This window comes from Polyodon spathula, chromosome 18 (genome assembly GCF_017654505.1).
Source record: "Polyodon spathula isolate WHYD16114869_AA chromosome 18, ASM1765450v1, whole genome shotgun sequence".
Classification (NCBI taxonomy): Eukaryota; Metazoa; Chordata; class Actinopteri; order Acipenseriformes; family Polyodontidae; genus Polyodon; species Polyodon spathula.
The window spans coordinates 7,664,191-7,686,041 of record NC_054551.1 but is presented as its reverse complement, the minus strand read 5'-3'; the positions used below and the strand labels follow the sequence as shown (position 1 = coordinate 7,686,041).

General features: G+C 40.6%; 2 protein-coding genes across 2 annotated transcripts; both read left to right on the top strand.

The window, feature by feature from the left end:
- The first annotated feature begins 992 nt into the window (after positions 1-992).
- On the top strand, positions 993-14,669 carry LOC121331012 (ras-related protein Rab-40C-like). The gene is made up of 6 exons (XM_041278106.1): positions 993-1,912; positions 7,248-7,308; positions 9,293-9,353; positions 9,731-9,808; positions 10,848-11,070; positions 14,082-14,669. The coding sequence occupies exons 1-6, from the start codon at positions 1,759-1,761 to the stop codon at positions 14,354-14,356; spliced, it is 852 nt and encodes a 283-aa protein (XP_041134040.1). The 5' UTR covers positions 993-1,758; the 3' UTR covers positions 14,357-14,669.
- A 3,094-nt stretch (positions 14,670-17,763) lies between these two features.
- On the top strand, positions 17,764-21,640 carry wfikkn1 (WAP, follistatin/kazal, immunoglobulin, kunitz and netrin domain containing 1). The gene is made up of 2 exons (XM_041277380.1): positions 17,764-18,619; positions 19,364-21,640. The coding sequence occupies exons 1-2, from the start codon at positions 18,344-18,346 to the stop codon at positions 20,912-20,914; spliced, it is 1,827 nt and encodes a 608-aa protein (XP_041133314.1). The 5' UTR covers positions 17,764-18,343; the 3' UTR covers positions 20,915-21,640.
- The last annotated feature ends 211 nt before the right edge of the window (positions 21,641-21,851 follow it).

Sequence of the window (21,851 nt, the reverse complement as noted above, 5' to 3'; positions counted from 1 at the left end):
ATTTTTGTGGTGCTTATCAATTTTGTGGTACACATTTTCATGCACTATTTGTTTTTCTCATTGCAGAACTAAGGTTGGGCTAATCAAAGCAAACCTTGTACATGACAATAACCACGGTTCCACCTGGGTTCCCAAGGCGTTGTTAGGTCCTGTGATTGATAACGGTTTGCACCTATCTGAGTGCAGTTTAAACCTTGTGGCCAATGGAGTTGGCAGGAGGCGGGTTTTGTGATCGCTCTGTCTGAGCTGACTAGCTTTCGGAGTGTCAGTGTATATTGATACCTGGTGGATAGTGTTTGTGTGGACACAAGAGAAAGTGTATAGTAATACATATGCATTTGACAAATATAGATATAGATATACACACACACACACACACACACACATATATATATATATATATATATATATATATATATATATATATATATATATATTAAATGGAGTGGCTCAAAAGTTTACAACACACTCCCCCCCTCAGATGTGATATAAGAGGGCTTCTCAGCCTGGGGGGAACGAAACCAAGTTGGTGAAGATATTAATAGCGTCTGAGTTTTCCAACTTTTGTTGTTCAGGGCCTCACTCAGACCCCGGATGCAAGTAACAGCAGTGGCCGGGTTTTAAGCGCTTCTGAGCGGACTACACTCAAGCATTTCCATCTGCTGGCTCGGAGGAGAGAATTCCTGTTGATGTCATTATTGATTTAAAGAAAAAAATCATAGAGCTCAACACAAGGAAGTACAGTCGGTTATAAGGGTTCTTAAAAATGTTTGTTTTATTTTGAATAGGCAACTGAGACTAGTGTAGTGCTGCATCTAGTAGTAGGCAGTCCATGTAATACGAGTTTTTCAGTAAAGTAGCTCTTTACATAACGGAGAATATCGGGACTGTAGTTAAAGCAGTGTGTGTGTGTGTGTGTGTGTGTATATATATATATATATATATATATATATATATATATATATATATATATATATATATATATATATGTGTGTGTGTATAAGCATAAGCTATTGTGATTTCTTTGTACGGCATGTGATCTGAGATGGCTTTTTCCTAGACTAAAACTAGCATTTGCGCTATTGTTTATGCCGAGTTTTCTTGGAACATTTTCTTGAGTATTTGTGAAAGACTTCATTTGTTGATAATTTTTAACCCCAAAACGAGAACAATTAAGACTGCCAGGGGACCGCATCATCACAAAAAACAACGATGTGTGTTCTCCCCTTGGAGAGGTGGGGTACCGGATTGCATTCTGCGTTTCATATCCAGTTTTCTTGCTAAGCAACAATCATGTTTTTAATAGCAGGGCTGGTCGATTACACATCAAAACCAGTGTTCTGGTTATTTGCCGGTAGCAAGCGAAGTTGGACTTGGATCAGAAGATAAATACATTGTGTATTTTTATTGTCTGTATTGTGTATTATCCTACTAGAGAGCTGCCTGTGGTGTACGTGGCTTCACGTTTGTACTTTTAACGTCACGGGTACGATTCATATCATGATAGAAATCGAATGTGTCAACGAACACATTATCAGTTTTTGTGTTATTGGCCTAAGGAGCTTTCAGGTCTGATCAGAGGCAAAATTTCCTGTCGGAGCCACAGGGGCCCCCCATATAGGAATAAACAAGGGTCTTTGAAAGCTGCGATCCAAGGATATTAGAGGACTCTCTTTCAGCCTGTGCTTTGGATCAGGAGTGATAGAGTGTACTTCTTAGGGGGTGCACCCATATCTCCAAGCTTGCTGTCAGGTACCGATGCGAGAAAGGATGGGTACTCAAGGCAGCCCCGTCAAGAGCTATGACTATCTACTAAAATTCCTGCTGGTGGGAGACAGCGATGTAGGGAAAGTGGAGATCTTGGGCAGTCTTCAGGACGGGTCGGCTGAGTCCCCCTATGCCTACAGCAGCGGTGAGTGACTCAAAACAATCGTCACATTTCACTGATTAGCACCACATCATACATGTAGGGTACCGTTTATTTATGTAACCTATACTGCACACCACCTGAGGCGGTGGTTTGCTGTAGAGGTTAGTATGGCCGATTCCAAGTTAGGATCCATGTATTTTTCAGGTAAAACTGTTTTGTAGTGTGTATCTGAGGTGTGTTCAGGATTTCTATTAATGTAATCCTATCCTCAATCAGTCATACTAGGTTTAAGGTGATAGGTCCATGTTAGTATTGTACAATACAGGCTATTCACTGTGATGACTATCATGGTTAACACAAGCTTTAATAATCATAATAGGCATTATTGAAACCACAGTCCAAATCCTAATTTCCAAAGCCTTGCTGCTGGCAATCAGGTGATTTCTGCCCTAAAACTTCCGCTGACAATGGGTGCGTTCATCAAGATCATTCTGTGCAGAATCTGACCAATTTAGCTAATGGGTGCGTTCAAGTTGGTCAGAATCTGCACAGAATGTGCTCAGAATGATCTCCTTGAACGCACCCGATGTCTTCAGTTACAAGGAAACTGTACACAAGAAAAACCATCCCAACAAACATTATTCAATCTCTGGCTAGCCGTGTTGTCATTGCAGCCAATCACATTAAGCTGCACAGGTTGAAGCTTGAACACCCTAGACCAGATCTAACTAGAATCATCGTCCGCCAAAAAAAGGTGCCTATAATATTAAACAAACTGTTTTATAACATATTAATGCATGTCCTTATTTTATTTATCTGTATTGCTTTATATTGAAGTTTTAGCATGTTGACTGAGTTTAAGAATGTAATGAGTATAAGTAACGTGGGGGCTCCCGAGTGGTGCATCCAGTAAAGGCACGCCGCCCAGAGTGCAGGATGCGCCCTGTAGCTTGGAGTTTGCCAGTGCAAATCCAGGCTATGCCACTGTCGACTGTGGCCTGAAGTTCTCAGGGGGCGGTGCACAATTGGCCAAGTGCAGCCAATTCAGAACTGAGTGGTCCTCCGACACTGGAGTTCTGCAATGGCTTTGTGGCATCTTGCAGTGCGGGAGGAAAAAAAAAAAGTGGACGCTAGTTAGTGCAGGGGTAGCAGCGGTGAGTCAGTTGCTGTACAGTCAGTATCTCAAAGTAACTACTTTTAAAATGGAAGGCTTTTTTTTTTTTTTTTTTTTTAACTGCCTACCCCATTACCATTAAAGATTGTACGGTATTTATTGAGATTACTCATGACTTCAAGGTAATGTTTTACCCCCTGAAAATATATTTTACTCTCAGTGTTAAAATTAGAGGGTAAGTTAATCCCCAGACTCAAAACCTTAGCTGGAGCGCTGGCTGCAACCGCTTTGCATAATCAAAAGGGCTGCAACACGACGTGTCCTTCATATAGCAAGTAGTGAAGCTGCACAAGAAGTATGAACCAGGCTTTAGTGTTTTCCACGATTCTGAAACGGCATGCTGTAAAAACAGCCTCTGTAATTGGTAAACGTCTGTTCTCCGATGCAGTTGTTCTTTTGTTTACACAAAACGGCTCACTCACACTTTTTTTTTGTATTTTAGCTGTCACCCATTTACAGGCTCACTCAGCTACCTCTTTCACTGACCTACATAACTACATGTAAAAGCGGCGTGCATACACAACCAAACAATTTACAGATACTCGCTGCTTTCTATTTTCAGTGCATGATATGCTGCGTTTTTTAAAGGAAATAAAGGAAGCGCCTAAATTGGTGTTTACATCGATTTCCAACATTTCACTGACTTTATTCAAATTCATGATTTCCATTACAAAATGCCAGTGCACACCTTTTTAAGCTAATGTGAGAATGTTCTGATCAAATATGAAAAACTAAACATCGGTTTGAGGAACTGAGATGGAGGTACAAAAAATACTGAACTGTAGTGCTGTGAAGTGTCTGAACGTGGAAACGGGTGTGTGTTGCAAAAGTACCATTCAAACATGCCCCAAAAACTTTTAAGAACGTTTATTAATAAGGGTCTTGAGAACAAACGGGTCGAGAATTAAACAAAAAAGCAATGTGGAATTGAAAAGGTTACCATATCAAGCTGATAAAGGTTTCTTTGTGAACTGTGCAGCCTCCAGTAAACCAATGTAGACTTTGCTGGTGTAGTACCAAGGCTTTGAGTCATGTCAAATTAAAATATCAGGTCTCATTTGTCTGCTGCATCTAGCACTAGTGGTACTGGAGAGTCTGCATCTACAGTAGATATAGACTCAGTTAGTGTTGAAAATCAAAACTGAGAGTCTTGCTACTGGACAGGGACAATATACTGCTGTGCATCACTTCATGGAGCACCTTACTTCCACTTCCAAAAACAGACTTCATGGAAAAGCAAAGCATGTACAGGAAATGGAAGGACTTGCTTTTGTAGGGTTTTGTCATTTTTTACATTATCTCATCTCAGGGATGTCAAAGGTTAGCCGTATACTCCAAAATAAGAGTCTAATTCTTCCCCAAGCTGTTGAAGCAATTGAGAATTGTGTCTCGACAGTTAAAAGTATGAGGGAAAAGGCATTAATAGATTTCAAGATATTAAACTTAAGGGCCCCCAGACTCATGACATTTTAGAAAATGACCTAAAGACACATATTGAAACAACTGTTGAAATCAGTTTGGGGGTTTGAGTACAGGTTTGGCAACATGATTAAGCTTTCTGGTGAGGAGAGGGTTTCGGGAGGACCCCAACTTAATCAGTGTTCTGCCATGATGCACGGCCTGATTATCTTGTGGACTTTGGTGATGAACAGTTAGATGCTTCACTGAATTGGTATAGTAATCTTTTAGCAAGGAATGGATGCAATGTTGATGCAGTTCACCTAGAATGGAGAATGCTTGAAACACATTTCAGTCAGCTTATGGATAAATCCTACATTGTTTTATGGGAGGTCATGCTAATAAAAGAACCCTTTTGCACAGATTAAAAAACAAATCTTCTACATTTAGTGGAAATCATGCTTGTGCTGCCAATATCAGCCGCTCAATGTGAATGTGGATTGTCTGCACAAAACAGAATTAAATCCAACATACACAACTCAATGTGGCAGCTGTTAAGATCTTGTAAGAATCAGTGCAGGGGGCTCATCTCTTGAAAAGTTTGATCCAGATCCTTGTGTTTAGTGCTGGCTTTCCTCGGGTAAAAGGAAACAAAGATCAAATTACACATCCTGACCAAGTGATGTAGACATTTTACCTGTTGGTGATACTGACTCAGATTGTGAATAATAAGAAAGATTTGATAGTTGTCACAGGCTTAAGTTAAGACCAAATTCCAATTAGTTCAGATGGCTGAGTTAAGTAACACATTGCCAAAAGACAGAACTGCAGGAAATTTTGAAGTTCATTTTTAAAGCACATTGTTGTGGCAGAGAAAAATGAGGATGTGTATCCTATCACCCCAAGTAGTCAGTGACTGACTTTCACAGTAGATTGGCATAGAGACCCATTTTCTCCTCCAGGCCACCTTTATAGTAGATACAGTATAATAATTTATTTGCATTGCACCTGCTACAAATAGCTTGGGTCTACAGTTCTAAAACAGTGGACAAAACTTGCCTTGACTAGTCAGAGTTGAATTAAGATATTGTGCAATTAGGAAAGTCTTTTGAAAGATATACTGAACATGCCCTGGCTTGATGAATGGTAGTTGTGGGAAACTACAGTAAAAGGCCAAGAGAACTATCTAAAAACTGAACATGATTTTTGCTGCGTAAGAGATAAAAAAAGAACAACAGTCTGGTGCTCTGAGATTAATTTAGCAGGACTGACAGATTTAATAGAATAGGCTTAAATGAAGTAACAGGGTGGCCAACAGCCTCAGACTCTGGAATGAAGCAATTTTGCCAGGTTTCATTGTACAGCACAGGGGCTGAATGGACTCAAGTCCCAGTCTGAGAGTATAGAGAACTGTGCTGCACCAGAATTAATTGGATGTCTGGCAGCCCAATAACTAGTTCAAAACAAAATCAGATCTGCCAAATTGGTTTTGCAAGGTTTTGCGAGATTTGATTGTTCAATTTTCTAAATTTGTGATTTTCTTTTTTTACAATGCAATTCTTCACATTTACTGAGCATTTGAAATAAGTGACTTGATGAGCAATAAAACAATATAACGAGAGAACAAAGAACAGCTTTAATGGACTATGGAGAGGAACTGAAATGTGATTGTGAGAGGCAGCCTTAAGGCTGCCTCTCACAATTTTTTTTTTTTTTTTTTTTTTTTTTTTTGAGGATTTTGTTTGTTTGTTTGTTTTTAAGTTTTTCAGCTTTGGGTTTCCTAAAGGGGACAGACATAAGAAACAAAGTCTGAAGACCCTGTTAATAGGAGGGGATTGTTAAGCACATTGCATCAAAACGTTGGCATCAGCATAACATTCTTTTTTTTAGAATACTGTACATCTTGTGGAGGCTTTCACACCAGCTGTGCAGCGTAAAACAGACGCTGTGTGTGTGTATGTATGTATATCTCTGTTGTGAGAAATAACTGTAGTTGTGTTTTGATGGTATGTGATATTATTGTCTCCAGATCTGTTTTTCCTGTTAGAAATTTTCATGTGTTACTGATGTATTGGTTTTTGCAATTGTATTATTATGTTGTGTGCAGTTCTATAACTGAGGGTAGCATGACAGTTGTAAACTACTTAAGTCTCAATCATGACAACCTTTACAATGATGTAAATCATCTGTTTCGGAATATTTACCAAATATATGTTTAAACAGGGGTGGTTTTAAATCTTCGTTCCTTTACAGGAACACCCTAGCAGCACCTTTAGGATAAAATCAAACTGTGTGCTAATAATGCTTAACATATTTAGCTAAAACAATCCAAATATTGAAATCTGACACTCCCCTGGTAAACTGTCAATAACCACCAGCTATAACCAGTAGCTAATGCCACAACTGGATGGAGATATATAAATAATACGATATATTAAAAAAATGCATTCTGTTGCCAATGTTTTCTTATTCCAATTAGTGTGAATTCACATTTTCAGTTGAATAGACAAGTTTACAAGCTGTTTTCAGTCGGCTGTTTTGTAGAGCTGTGAATTGTGGTTAAAGTTCCACAGTACTGCCATCACATGTGACCAAAACTGAAATGTATAATCTATTAGTGACAGAGTCATTAGATTACTGCCAGGTTTTTTGTCCTGACAACACAGTATGATAAACAATTTTATGATGTTTTACTGACCTGGCTTCCATAAGCTGACACTTTTTTTTTTGTTTGTTTTGTTTTTTTTGGGGGGGGTGTGGTTTGATTTTCCATTGCTTTCTGGTTTAATTCATCTTTTTTTCTAGGAATTGACTACAAGACCACTACAATCCTCTTGGATGGGAGACGTGTCAAACTGGAACTCTGGTCAGTGCTATATCAGTGTTCTGTTGTGTAAACCGTCTGTAAGCTTTACCACTCAAGTGTGTGATGTAATTTTCTTTAAATGTAAGTTTATATACAGTACAGTGCTCTGTTAGGAAAGATGTGTTGAAAAATTGAAACAATATTAAACAGTGTTTTTTACAGTATTGGTTGTGGGTAATTCCTCCAGTCAAGCTATCTTATATTCATATTGTATCTTAACCTAACTTGAACAGCACCAGTAAGATGAACTAATAATGTCTTGGTAATTTTGGGTTCCAATCTGCATTACTGTTCCGGCAAAGAGGACATCTGTGTTTTGTTAATCCAGAGTTTCTTCTGTTTTGTCTGGGTATATTTCCTGGAATGTGAAAGCATGCAGTAAACAGAATAAACGGTCTGAATCAGATGTAGGATGTTGGCAAGTCGCCGATGAGCACTGCAACTGGAGATGTTTTGCCATTTTGGTTTACTGACATTCAATGCTTTAAAAGCACATTTTAGATAGTTAGGTCTACACTTTCAGTATTATATGTCCTGTAATGGCAGAACTACAAGCTGAGCTGAGCTTTGGTCTGCTCAACAGAATGTATTTGTCTGACACTTTGGCACATTTTAAAGTATGCCCTCCTCCAGCACTGTTTCCTGGGTCTCAAAGTTAAGTGATAACCTGTTGCATTTGTGAGGACAAGCAATGCTAACTGCATTATGTATGTTATAATTGTATGCATTCAGTGTTTCTTGGTTAAAGACAAAGTGTATGGTCAAGAGTAGCTTAAACCCACAGTTGTGAGGGGGCTATGTGGGTTAAACTTCCTGTCTTTTTTATGAGGTGTAGCAAAGAATTCAATTTAACCTGACTTGAAATAACAATACAACCAAGTTTCTCATTAGGATTCTAATTTAGTTTTTAAGAAAATTGAAGGATGAACTTCAAATAACAAAACTGGGGGCCCTTTTCTCCTGCTCCACTGCCTTCAGTGTTCACATTAGCCATGTCCCTACCTCAGTCCAGTATTTTAGTTTCTTTCCTGTTTGTGAAAAGTCACCTAGCACACTTCAAAGCTATGTGCCACTCCCGACAGCTTCTAATTACAGTAGACAGCTAGTCAAAAACTAACATCAGCTGAGCGACTATTTAGCAGCGTCATTTGCCATCACTGGCTTTCATGGCCACACTGGGGAAAATTAACCTTACATGTATACAATCAGAGCATTTCAGCTCTTTCCCATCCATCTTATTCAAATCTATTGCATTTTTAAAAATCAATTGGAATGCTCCTGGAAACATGTGGGTTGCAGACACTCCTTAAAAACAAAAGCCTCAGTATCCAGACCAACTAGGTCAACACAGTAATATTTTGCAATTATTGCCTCACAGTGGTGGTATGATTCCAACTCCTTATGAAAACTAAAGTGCTTCCAGGTGACACTAATGAAGAACAATTGTAAAGTGGAAACAAAGTCTTTATTGTAAAATTAGGTTAATGTTTGGCAATTGTTTAAAGATTAGTTGTAGAAAATGAAACAAGAAACTACAGAATGGTAACAAATACAATTGAGAGTGATTTTTAAAGTTTCACAGCATTTTTATAAGCATCTATTAAAAGGCTTAATGTTTATCTTAAACCAGCTGTATGGTTTGACTTCGAATTGTAAGATTGCAGTAATTCCTGCTCTATATAGGATGTTAGGCTTTGGCTATTCAAGGTCTCCAATTAGTGAGTTATGGTATTAAGGAATGTGGATTTTTGACTGGTTCTCAGATCATAAAATTATATTTTGTTTTGGAACCAGTTGCTAGTTGCATTGCGCATAATTTATCATAAGAAATTACTGATTGCAGTATCATGGAAGAATGGTTTTTGGGGATGATGGCAATGTCCAGTATATTTCTGTTTTTATTTATCCCCAAACAGTCCTGCTGTTGTTCTGTAAACTCTTCATCATTCCTTTGTATCTGACCAACTTTCTGTTTGTGTTTCAGGGACACATCAGGACAGGGTCGTTTCTGCACCATCTTCAGATCCTATTCCAGAGGGGCGCAGGTAAGGGGGGCTACATTCTTTGTTCAGGGAGTTGGGGAGGGTGGGTCCATCAATTGGTAAAATGAACAGTAGACATATTAATTGAAAACACATCTTTGCACCATTTAGTATGAAAGACAAGTCAGGTACTAGAACAGGTTTAACCAGTCATGCAGATAAAGTAGTGTGTAATATAACACGAGAATGATATGACAACAGGCTTTATCTTGAGGAACACTAGGTGAGGTCTTTGTTACTGGCTGCTAAGTGGGTGTTGTGACTTGTGGTATAATCTTCCCCTTGGAAAGGAGTGTGTGGTTTCAGTTTTATTATCCTTTTGTAATGATGCCCTGATGTAAGTGGTTTTTTTTGTTTTTGTATCTGTGTTTCGCTCCAAGGGAATCCTGTTGGTTTATGACATCACTAACCGCTGGTCCTTTGACGGCATTGACCGTTGGATCCGAGAGATAGACGAGGTAAGGAGTTGCAAAGAAACTTGTTTGCACTTCTTGTCTTACGCATGTCAATTCTGGTTTGAGTTGGAATTCACACACAGACACACTGCCATCTGTTAGGATTTGAGTTCATCCTTTCTTGACTTGAATTATCTTTGTCCTGCCTGTCTCTTCTCCCTGTCTACTCTGATATATGTGCTATTGGCTGCACACCAATTCCATTTCAGTTTAGAACTTAAATTACATTCCTGTCTGAGATTCAGATTTTAGTTTGTATTTATGGATAGTTTGCTTTGTTTCATTCTGAATTATATGAAAGAACTGATAATGCTGGCAGGCTCCCCTACATCTGCTGTTGGACAATGTCTGTGACTGGTGTGAGCTGATATTCACTATTGTGTGGCTTCTGAAATTCCCACCCCTGTGGTGCTACACCCCTCCTCAAGTCAGTTCAGTAATTTGAAAACAAAGTTTGTGGATTTGCATTAGCTCCCCTTCTGCTCAAAGACACATACTTTAATGCCTGTTCACGCCCCCTCTGTTTCCTGCCTCTGCCAAAGGAGCTTTTCCATTTCCCTTCCAGGATACCCTGTTTGTTTGGGGGTGGGGGTGGGGGTGTTATTTTAAACTTTTCCTTTTTGAGACAGACACTTCAACTTGCTGCACCTCCATGGAGGGCCTTTAGCGATATCATTTAGATTTCAGAAACAGGATTCCACAGCTTGAAAGCTTCTGTACAGACAGTGGGGGCAGTTTGTGTCCTGTATCAGTGCTGATCCCAGCACTAGGTTTCGAGCAGTCTGGGAAATACTGGTATTATCAGTGCCTCACTTTTTAAACACAGAAGAACACCAGTGCTAAAGGGGGCTTCACGTCTTGGAATATTTAAGTAAAACTTAAACAACTGTCAGGAAAAAAATAAGATGACATCCGTATCGGCTAGTACATTCATCAGTGTAATGTTCTATGTGGACTTGTGGAGAATGTCCTTTTGAAATCCTCCACACCTTTTTCTAGAGAGAATCCGCACCCCTTAACTCCTGTATGTCTGTTTTGCCAGCATGCGCCTGGAGTGCCACGGATCCTTGTAGGAAACCGGCTTCACTTGGCATTCAAGCGTCAGGTGCCAACGGAGCAGGCACGCACCTACGCAGAGAAGAACAGCATGACCTTCTTTGAGGTCAGCCCCCTCTGCAACTTCAATGTCATAGAGTCCTTCACAGAGCTCTCGCGTATTGTCCTGATGCGGCACGGCATGGAGAAGTTCTGGAAACCCAATAGAGGTGAGGGTCTGCAGAGTTTGTGCAGTGTGTTTGGTTTGAATAGTCTGAGCAGTATTGGGGTGAGGGGGTAAAAGATAAGAATTGGGGTGACAGAATGATTAATGATTCCATAATGCAAATGCGTGTATTTCACTTCACCTATAGCATCTGCTTCAGCCTAGATTTCCAGGTGATCCTTTGCACTATACCTTAAGCCTGTGGTTAGTGCTTTACGAAAAGCTGGCATCTGCCCACAAAATGAGAGTAAATATAATATTGTATATAACATACCTTTTGTTGCATTCAGCAAAACTCTCCCATTACTGTCCAGTAACAGCATGCTCCTGATTTCACCACAGAATTACATGTTCCCATTCTAATGTACTGTCTACTGTTGGCTGAGCATCTGCTCTAGATACATTAGGCAGCATTAGAGACTTTACTTTATAGGCACTGCCTGAGTGCGACTAATGCACCACTCTGTTTATCTTCCAGTTTATAAGTGCCAATGAGAATACTTGAAGACAGTGGTCCTCAAAGTAATTTTGGCACGGGCATAAGTTAATCTTACTTGGCTGTTTGCAGGCACGCTGACTAATATATATGTAAAATATAATATGTTGCGAGAAGGCATTCTAATAAGGAAGTCTCAGGTAGCAATTGTGTGTGCTGTGCTTTATTCTTTAAATAATTTACATAAAATATGCAATACAAATATTTTTTAAATAGCATGTTTACACAGATATCTGTGAATAAAATAAAGTATAGATAGCGTCTTGCTTTGTTTCAATTTGACAAATTTTTTCAGTACAGTTATTCAGAGAAAGTGAATTCGTAACTAAGTATATGTAGCACCTGGGAGGGGCACTCATTCTTTTCAATCAGGGTGGGATCAGCCAGGCAGAATACCAGAAGGGCATAAACTAAAAACCACAATACTATACAGGGCAATGAACATCGTTTTATTAAATACAGGTGGTTAACTATATTTAATAAATAAGAATACACAGTCACAGCATGGGGTTTGCACTGTTCAATAAAAACAATACATGGTCAATTATAATTAAAAACAAAGTGCAGTGCAGCTGGAGACAATTGCGGAGACGGGGCTTACTAACACAACAACAAAACCAATAATTTAAAAGCTCCCCGTCTCCAGCACTCCTCTAAAACCCCAATTCCTTTAAAATACTCATTTCTGAAACGGTTAGAAACATACACACACGGAGAGAGACAGTAAGCACAGCAAGAGTCTTGCTGTAAATGTCGGCGGCTGTTTCTTTAATTTTTCTCCCCAATCCACTGTCGAACACAAACAAGTCTAATTCATTGTCTGCTCCTGCTGACTGTGCGTCCAACCTCCACTCCAAACCCGGGTTCACATCACAATGACCAAATCCAATCTCTCGAATGGATGAAATCATGAGTTTTTATACCAGGTGCTCAGCTTCTTAATTATTCAATTAGCACCTATAGGGGCTGAGAACAGGAGAACATCAATGTGCCAGTGAGATCTGTGCAAATCTACAACAAAGTAACGTGCCAAAATAAACGTGCTGTTAAATGTGTTAAAGTAAAACAAACATTAAATAAAACGTGACAAATCAAAACGTGAATATACTACAATAACAAAATCAAACGTGCCTAAATAGTGACGTGGGTGACCCCGTTGCATATAGTACGGTGTTTCCCTTGTCTGGTGAAATAAAAAAAATACAGATAGAAAATTAAATTCTAAACACTGAAATGTATTATTTTTCTCAGTAACAGTCGGCAAAATTCAGTGCTTATTAACATAGCATATTAACACCCCGCCTGCTCACGAATGATTGGACAGCTGTCAGATCTTTCACTTTTCATCTGGCTACTCGCTTACCTTCAATTGTCATGCAGAATACCGTGAACAGCCTCTGCTTGCTTAGGGTTGGACAGCTGCGTAAAACTTGGCAGATGGTTGACTCTCCTATTGGTTAATCTTACAGTTAGTACTTGCACCTGAAACAGACACAGTTTATGTCTCACCCAGCTAAGTTATGATTGGGCTACCTCGGAGACAATGCAGATATTCATTTGGTTGATCGTATCGCAAAAGCCATTCAGGAAAAAAAAAAGTCACATACGTACAAGCACAGCATAAGCGAGCAGCGCTGTCAACAGACTGCTGTGGCGCTTTTGTTGGAAAACGTGTTTAAAGCTTTCTTCATTTTCCCACGCTACGAACCGCCAAAAATGTGTTCACAACCCATAATTTAAGAACAGCTGCCGTGGGCACGATGGCCTGGCTTCGCGAGCACGACTTTGAGGACCACTGCTTTAAGAACTGATTGAGTTTTTTTGGAGTGGAAGTGGCCAGCTTTGAACCTACCCCACACCACTGTGACAGAATGACTTGATAGCAGTGGAGTGACTGGAACACCTGACGGATTTCCAACAGCTGATAATGTTTGCTAGAACAGTGCAGACAGTAGCCAGCCCATTTAGTTTTCCCTTTAGTTACAAAAGACACTTGCACACTTAGTCCAGAATTAAAAGCTAAACAATGCATTTGCTGGATTTCTTTTAGCCTGATTTACACTGATCCTAACTCTGGTCTACTACATTCTTATGCACTTAACACTTGTGTGGGCTTTTTATTTATTTATTCCCCCCCCCCCCCAAACGGCTATGAATCCTGAAATAAGTGTGTTGTAAGAGTTTTGTCTGATTTCAGCAGTACAACGTGACTGCCCTCTAGTGGATAAGTGGAAATCACTGTATGACTTCATGTTAACTTTGGAAGAGACCTTTTATTTTAGTATCTAAAAGAATTCAAAAAAAAAATGAAGTATTTTATTATGCAGGTCTTATAACAGGGAGTGAAACACAGCCTTGTACTGCAGAGTATGCAAGTCACTGTACAAGTGTGCATTCCTGTATGTGTGTGTGTGTGTGAAAATCAGTCCTGTTTAAGGGAATAAGCATTTTGAAGTGCTGTCTGTTGGGGGAGGTTGTGTGTGTAATAGCTTATTTGTGTGTTTGTTTCCACTGTGCAGTTTTCACCCTGCAGGACCTGTGCTGCCGAGCCATTGTGTCATGTACCCCGGTTCACCTCATCGACAAGCTGCCGCTGCCCGTGGCCATCAAGAGCCATCTCAAGTCCTTCTCCATGGCCAATGGGATGAACGCTGTAATGATGCATGGTCGCTCTTACTCTCTCGCTAACCTGCCGGGGGGCAGCAAGGGGAACAGCCTGAAACGCTCCAAATCCATCAGGCCCCCCCAGAGCCCTCCTCAGAACTCTGCCAGGAACAACTGCAAGATCTCTTAGCATGCAGGTGTAGACCAGAGCCATCAGACCTCTGCAAGACAGACTCCAGCCCCGTTTAGGCATGTTCTGGTTGCGCCCAGTCATAACGAAGAACTCCCCACCCAACCACAGACAAGATTTTGAAATCTGTGCCCACTGACATTCCCATGCTACCAATCAGGATTAAGACTCCACCTGCACTAGCTCCTCCAATCTCCCCTGAATCCAATCAAGAATCACCATAGTGTCTCTTCGACGTAGCCAGAAAGCAATGCGCCTGAAATCATTTTTTTAAATTGTACTATTTAATTATTGTATTTTTTTTTTTTTTTTTTTTTTTTTTTTTTTTTGGAGAAACAAGAGACCTTGTCATTGTTTTTTTACACTGAAATTCCTGTGTGCTGCTTTGCTTTCCGCTGGTGTTTCCTTGAGATGTTAAAGGGAGGTGCGAATGTGTGAGTGAGCACAGTGGCTGAAGCAATAAAATGTAGCAACCAATCCTGCCTTGAAGGATTCTGTTTAGCCTTACAGACAGGGGAGCTTCAGCCACTGATGAGAGATGTTTAGGAGTTGCATCAAAAAGCATCATCCCCTGGACTTTGAAACAAAAAGCCTTGCTGTTTTTTTACCATTAGTTTTTATTTCTCTCTTTCTCACTCTCTCCGTCTCTGGAGTTCTGAGTGATACACACTCGCCTGATTCTTAAAATTAATGCACTGGTAATTAGTTTCCACCATTTTGCAATACTCCTTGCAATAGAAAAATACACTGCATGAATCACTGAATCACAAAAATTGAATACTGTAACGATTTCCACAAAATGGTGGGACTGTTTAACTGGGTCCAAATGATTTTTCACTTTGTTGTATTTGTAACAGTTTTTGAACACTCTTTTTAACCTTAACAAGATGGACACATTTCAATTTTATGCTGTGGAGAATTGGTTTCTGTACATACAGTATGGTTAAACTTGTCTTTTTTTCATACAGCCACGTTCCCAAACAACCCCTTCAGTTTCATATTCGGTTCTATTTGATTAATTTTCTCTTTTGGATAATACTGTATTGTCCTCACAATTTTAAATAGGAAGGACTACTTAAAATACACTAGCTGGGGCTCCATTGACGCTGTTTTCAACAGTTAATATTAAATAGGATTTATTTAGCATGCCTTATTATTGCCATGGGTTTTTGGGGGCCGTAAAAGAGACGCCTAATGAAGGAATTAGTCTATTCTATTTGAAACTCTGGCTATGTACTAAATCAGGTGAAGTAAATCTCACAGAACTGTTGATATTGGAGCTTGATATAGAGACAGCAGCCTGCTATACTCAATGCCATCTCCTTGTGCCAAAATTTAGCTTAATACAAACAAAGGAAAATTGTTGAAGGGTCACAAAGTTCTCAATTTGTACACCTCCTAATTACTGATGGCCTATGAAAGCTGTTTATAAGTGAAGCACCACAGAGAAAAGGGAGATGTTGGGAAGTTGATGTATTTTTTGTCCCATATCAAATTATTGTTTTACCTTATTGGCTAAATTGACAGCTGCTGGTATTATGGTCAAGGGGTTCCTTTCAGAGGAGTGTTTTTTACACCAGGTTTCTCTTTTGCTGCAGTATGTACAACTCCTATTCGAATCAAAGGTAAACAGTGTCATAACAGGAATGTGATATTAGCCAGAATAGTCCAGGGTTAGGTTTTATTTTTTTATTTTTTTATGGCAAATGCAATCAATGTAAAGGGATTTTGCAGAAAGTAATAAAAAGCAGTGTTCTTTGTTGGGTTTTATTGTTCAAGATGGGTGACTTGTATCACCTTCTGGTAATGTATGCACATTCCTTGCAGATGTTTTAGGAGTCACTGGAGCTCTTTAATTCTTCCCTGCAAGGGGGAGAAAGGGAACAAAACTAGTATGTTTTTATTAATGTGTAAACACTATTTCTTTTTGGTTGAAGCTGCTGGGTGAATTTAATGAAAAATGCTTTTTTTTTAGGTGTTTTCAAAAAAGCCCTTGTTTTTTTATTCTTGATTGTACAGTTTTAATGTTATTACAGACTGTGAAGTACAGCCTTTTTTACAATATAACAGTTAACAGTATACCTTGGTCCTGTGTTAATTCTTATTCCCTCGTAACCTTCAGGGTGTTACTTGTGTTCATTTTTATTCTCAGCAGGGATGATTTTGTTTTGGTCTGCATTCTTGTCTTTTCTGGTATTGCTGATTTTAATTTTTTTCCCCTAAAATGTGCTTAAAATAGAGAACTTTTAAATAACTGACCACTAGATGGGAAGTAAAAAACCACAGTAGAACCTATTGTGAAACAATTTCAGACTCATTCACACTTCCCCTTTTAACTACTTGAACATTCCATGCTCAAGTCTAAATAAATTAGTTTTCTACTTGTGTTTTTTGTTTTTCCACTGGATAAAGTAGCCTCTCCAAATGCATTAAAATGGAGACAAACTGAATAGATCAGCCTTTGTTTAAAATTGATGTGTGTTTCTTTAGCCAAGTATCTTCTCCAGGCTTACAAAAGCAAAGGGCATGAGTCACAGAGAAGTCGAGAGGTCATATTGGATCAAAGAGGAGGAAATAACTTCTCAGAATCTCCCAGCCTCCCCTCCCCCCAGAGGTCAGCAGACAAAGCAGGGTAGCAGTACAGTGTCAATCTCTTTCTGAACTTTTTAGCACCAGAATGAGGCATCTCAAGGCTTTATGTGACTGAACGGAGGAGTCCCCAACACAAAGTCTGCTATTATATATATATATATATATATATATATATATATATACATACACACACACACACACACACCTTAGCTTGTGTACAAACAATTGTTTTTCACATTTATACCCATGGCAATAAGGTGCTACAATATACATTGATGTTTTATAAAAAATAAAAAAAAGATAGCAAGTTGCATACACACAATAGCAAAAAAAAAAAAGTCCAGCTAGATTGAGATAGCTGAATGCACAAGTAAATCTCCTAAAGGAAAGAAATGGTGTATTCTTGAAAACTGCATTTGCCAGAATGTTCAGGTAGGGCTCACACTTAACCTTGACCTGCCCAACAAATAGAACTCGATCTAGGCCATATGGGATGAACTTGACTGTCACTGACATGTCTAAACAAGGTAACTAGATTTATTGTGTTGCAACTGGCCTGAGTACAAGGCATTTATGAATGTATAAGGGTTAAATGCCACTGAATGAGTATATAATAGTTAATTCTATGTTCATGCTGCAAAGTAATTCCAGACATGATAGCCCTCTCCAGAAAAACTAGACAGTTTCAATTAATTGGTGCCCAATTAGCAGCGGCGAACTGAACATTTTCCAAAACTCCACAGCTTTGAAGAATGGGATGCCAAGGCAGCCCCTGCAGTGGACTGTGGGACCGAGTCCCTGCGGATCAGGCCATCTCTTTGATCCTTTAACAATGTTTGTCCTGTCGCTCGGTGCGGTCTCTCTTTTTTTAATAAAAGTCCCAGACGCTTGGAAGTTTAATGAGGGCGGTTAGGGGGGGCAGCCCTTTCTGCTTCATGGTACACGAGGACCGTATTTGCTCTTTTCAGTCTACTGAAACTCGCCCAAGCTCGTACATTCAACTCAAAGCCAGGATCAAAGACAGTTACGGAATACAGTTTACTCGCTACATTTAAATTTTGTCTTATAAATGAATACTGGTAATATGCTTTTATTTTTACTTGATGGATTAAAAAAAAAAAATAATCCAACCATCCCTGCCGTTCGAACTGGATGTTCAAATCATTTTCCAAATGGTATGTGAAATATATAACATATAGGAAAGCAAGCATGGAACATTAACATTAAAAACGGGACTTTAACTTATGCAGTTCTTTTAAATTGTTTTCATATAAACCAAATGCCTGTAGTTGACTTTTATACTGTAGCTACCTTGCCGTTGCTGAAATTTCTGTATTTGGAAATGTCATTAGACGTAGTTTCCATACTCGGTTCCTGTACAATAAAACGCTCACAATGACTACCTACGTTCTGAAACAGCGTGAGACATGGGTTCAGCTTTATTCCATCAGCCGCCGGGGATATGCAATGGTTTGGAGTTTGTCCAGTCGCAGAGTACTTGTGTCGCTTCTTCTTGGGCTGGCGTTTTCTACTTTATTGGTCCCACAAACAGAAGGCGCTAGCCTCGTTTCATCCAAACCAAGCCACCTCGGTGTTTGTCCCAACCAGCTGAACTCTAACCTGTGGGTTGACGCTCAAAGCACTTGTGAAAGGGAGTGCCTTGTTGACCAGGTGAGTCTCTGTGTGTTTCTGTTTGAACCAGAGCTTATTTCAAACTGAAGACAGGCAGACAACTGTACTGTGTTGCGATGTTCAGCATAGGCTACATTTAGTTAGCCGCAGCTAAATTTGAGTATCCTACATTAATGATGATATTCTATGAGTATTCAATACTTGCTCCCAATAATGGTAGAAAAAACACAGTATAAAGCGTGTTACCGATTTCTTATATTCTTTGTTTATTTGGTTAATCGCGTGAATAATTACGGTCGTGACTATATCATATAGACATTTCATACACAGACATTCTCTAAGCTAAAGTACATTATCCTAATAGCACAATGTATTTTATTGAACCACATTGAAACCTTTGTGTGTATGTATTGTGCTAGATTAAAACATTGAGTGTTAAAATAACTAATCATATTGCACGGATTCCTATGCACTAGGGAAACATAGGGTACACTTCGGGTATTCATTTGGTAGCAGTTGTAAACTCGACAGAATGTTCCAGAATATATGTGTGTCATTAAAAAAAAAAAACAACAACAACAACAAAAAAAAAAACATTTATTGTTTTCATGCTGACGGAATCACATTGTTAAATGCGTTTTAACATTAGGTTTAATTCAATGTGCACCATTTTTTTGTGAAATTAACAGTTTGTGATAAACATTGCTTATACATTGGATATTTATGTGTTTTAATAAGAATGAAAATTCACAATTGCTAGTTTTTCCCCTTGCTTTCCTCCAGGACTGTGCTGGCTTTGAGAAGTGCTGCACAAATGTGTGTGGTCTGCTGAGCTGTGTGGCAGCTAGATTCTCCGATGGTTCCCCTGCTCAGCCTGACAGCCAGGGTGGAGGAGGTGGGGCTGGAGCAGCAGGCAGAGATGGGAGCTTGAGCTGCCAGAGCTTTGTGTGCAGCCAGCAGGGGGCAAGCTGCGACATGTGGGAGGGCCAGCCTGTCTGCAAGTGCCGGGACCGCTGTGAGAAGGAGCCCAGCTTCACCTGCGCCTCTGACGGCCTTACTTACTTTAACCGTTGCTACATGGATGCTGAAGCCTGCATCCGGGGGGCCACCCTCACTGTGGTTACCTGCCGCTACCACCTGGCCTGGCCCCACACCAGCCCTATACCAGTGGACACCACTGCCCACCCCACCCCCACCTCTGCCCAGGAGGATCCCCTGCCCCCAGCCCTCTACAACAACCCCAGACACCAGTCTGTCTACCTGGGGGGCACTGTTAGCTTCCACTGCGACGTGGTAGGCAACCCCAAGCCCGACATCACCTGGGAGAAGCAGACAGACCATCGCGAGAGCCTGATCATGAGGCCCGACCAGATGTACGGCAACCTGGTGATCACCAACATCGGTCAGCTGGTGGTCTACAATGCCCAGGCTGGAGACACTGGAATCTATACGTGCACTGCCCGTAACACTGCCGGGATCCTCCGCGCAGATTTCCCGCTGTCTGTGATACGGCGTACCCAGGAGGAGACATCAGAGGACAGTCTGGAGAGTGATGTCAACCCTGGGACAGATCGACCCTTCTCCCCCGGGGACTGCCTGGAAGAGGTTAACAGGAGGGATTGTGGGGAGAAGCATGTGGATTGGTACTATGATTCCAAGCAGGCCGCCTGCTTGACGTTCACCCACAGGGGTTGCCAGGGCAGCAGGAACCGTTTTGAGACGTATGAGGAGTGCCGTGTTGCCTGTCAGTGGGAGGGCATGGGCATCTGCTCTCTGCCCGCTGTTCAGGGGCCGTGCAAAGCCTGGGAGGCTCGCTGGGCTTACAACTCTCTGATCAAGCAGTGCCAGGCCTTTGCCTACGGAGGTTGCCAGGGCAACGGCAATAGCTTCCACAGCCGGGAGGAGTGTGAGGACAGCTGCCCCCAGCGAAAGGGCAGGCCCTGCAAAGCCTGCAAGCCCAGGGGCAAGATGGTGCCAAGCTTGTGCCGTAGCGACTTTGCCATTGTGGGCCGGCTGACTGAGCTGATTGAGGACCAGGATTCGGGGATCGCCCGCTTCAGTTTGGAGGAAGTCCTCCGCGATGAGAAGATGGGCCTGGCCTTCTTCAACACCCGCCACCTGGAGGTGACCCTGGCCAAGGTTGACTGGAGATGCCCCTGCCCCAATGTGACTGTGGAAGAGGGCCCCCTGTTGGTCATGGGAGAGGTTCAGGACGGCATGGCCGTGCTCCAGCCCGACAGCTATGTGCGGCCAATAAGCGACCGGCGTCTCAGGAAGATCCATGAGGTGCTGGACAAGAAGACCTGTGAATTGCTACAACGCTTCCAGGACTAGCCGGTAGCTGCTTAGGAAATTACATCTCTATGGAAACCCCATAGAGACTAAAGTATCCCTGTGGACTGAAATGGCTGGTTAATCCCCAGGCTTGTGGCATGGGCTGCCTCAGGGGATTCAATGACAAACGAATACACAGGACTATGAAACTTACTCACCCTATGGTGTATAGCTGTGTGTGAAGAGACACTGGCAAGCACTGAATCAGTTACCTCATTCACTGGAAGAGGGCCATTCTGTAGCACATTTAATAGTTTTAGGGAATAGATAACATGTCAATATTGCAGAAGTAATTAGGAATTAGGTTTTTGTTTGTTACTAGGGGAAACATTAAAATTTGATGTTGATTGGCTAGCCTTTTTTGTGTCAATAACTTAACCCTTCCTGCTATTGCATTGGCCAGGAAGATGTTTTGCTGTAATTGTTTGTATCAGCTACATCAAACTTGCTAATGCAGTAATACCCCTGTCATTGTACCTCAGATCTAAGCCTACCTCAGATTAAGTATTGAAAGTGTTAAAAGAATAGTTTTTTTGAGATAGGAGAATTGTAGTGCATATCCTGACAAAGAATTTGTGTTACCTAGTTCAACATGTTCGCCAAGCATAGTGTCACAGTGTATACTGCATTTATATTAGGGTTTTGTAAACTAACATCTGAATAAACAATTAAAAAAAACACGCACTTTATTGTGTGTTATGAAATAAATTGTATAAAATACCCTTATCTGGTTTATGATTTATTGTAGCAATTTTGTCTGGCAATGCAAAAGTCCATTTGTTACCTCATAACACAGAAAATCCTGTTGAGTTAATTTCAGTATGTGCTTACTAAATATGGAGCACTGTTTTGGCTTCTTGGTTTATTTGCTTAAGGTTGAATGGTCCCCAGGAGTGATGTTCAGTTTTCATGTCTTAACAGTACTTTTGCTCTCCCT

Bases quoted from the DNA above. Each gene is read 5' to 3' on its own strand.
- LOC121331012 (XM_041278106.1), top strand. From the start codon at position 1,759: ATGCGAGAAAGGATGGGTACTCAAGGCAGCCCCGTCAAGAGCTATGAC. The intron at 7,309-9,292 runs GTCAGTGCTATA...TTTGTGTTTCAG, and splicing joins CGTGTCAAACTGGAACTCTG to GGACACATCAGGACAGGGTC. The intron at 11,071-14,081 runs GTGAGGGTCTGC...TCCACTGTGCAG, and splicing joins GTTCTGGAAACCCAATAGAG to TTTTCACCCTGCAGGACCTG.
- wfikkn1 (XM_041277380.1), top strand. From the start codon at position 18,344: ATGACTACCTACGTTCTGAAACAGCGTGAGACATGGGTTCAGCTTTAT. The intron at 18,620-19,363 runs GTGAGTCTCTGT...GCTTTCCTCCAG, and splicing joins GGGAGTGCCTTGTTGACCAG to GACTGTGCTGGCTTTGAGAA.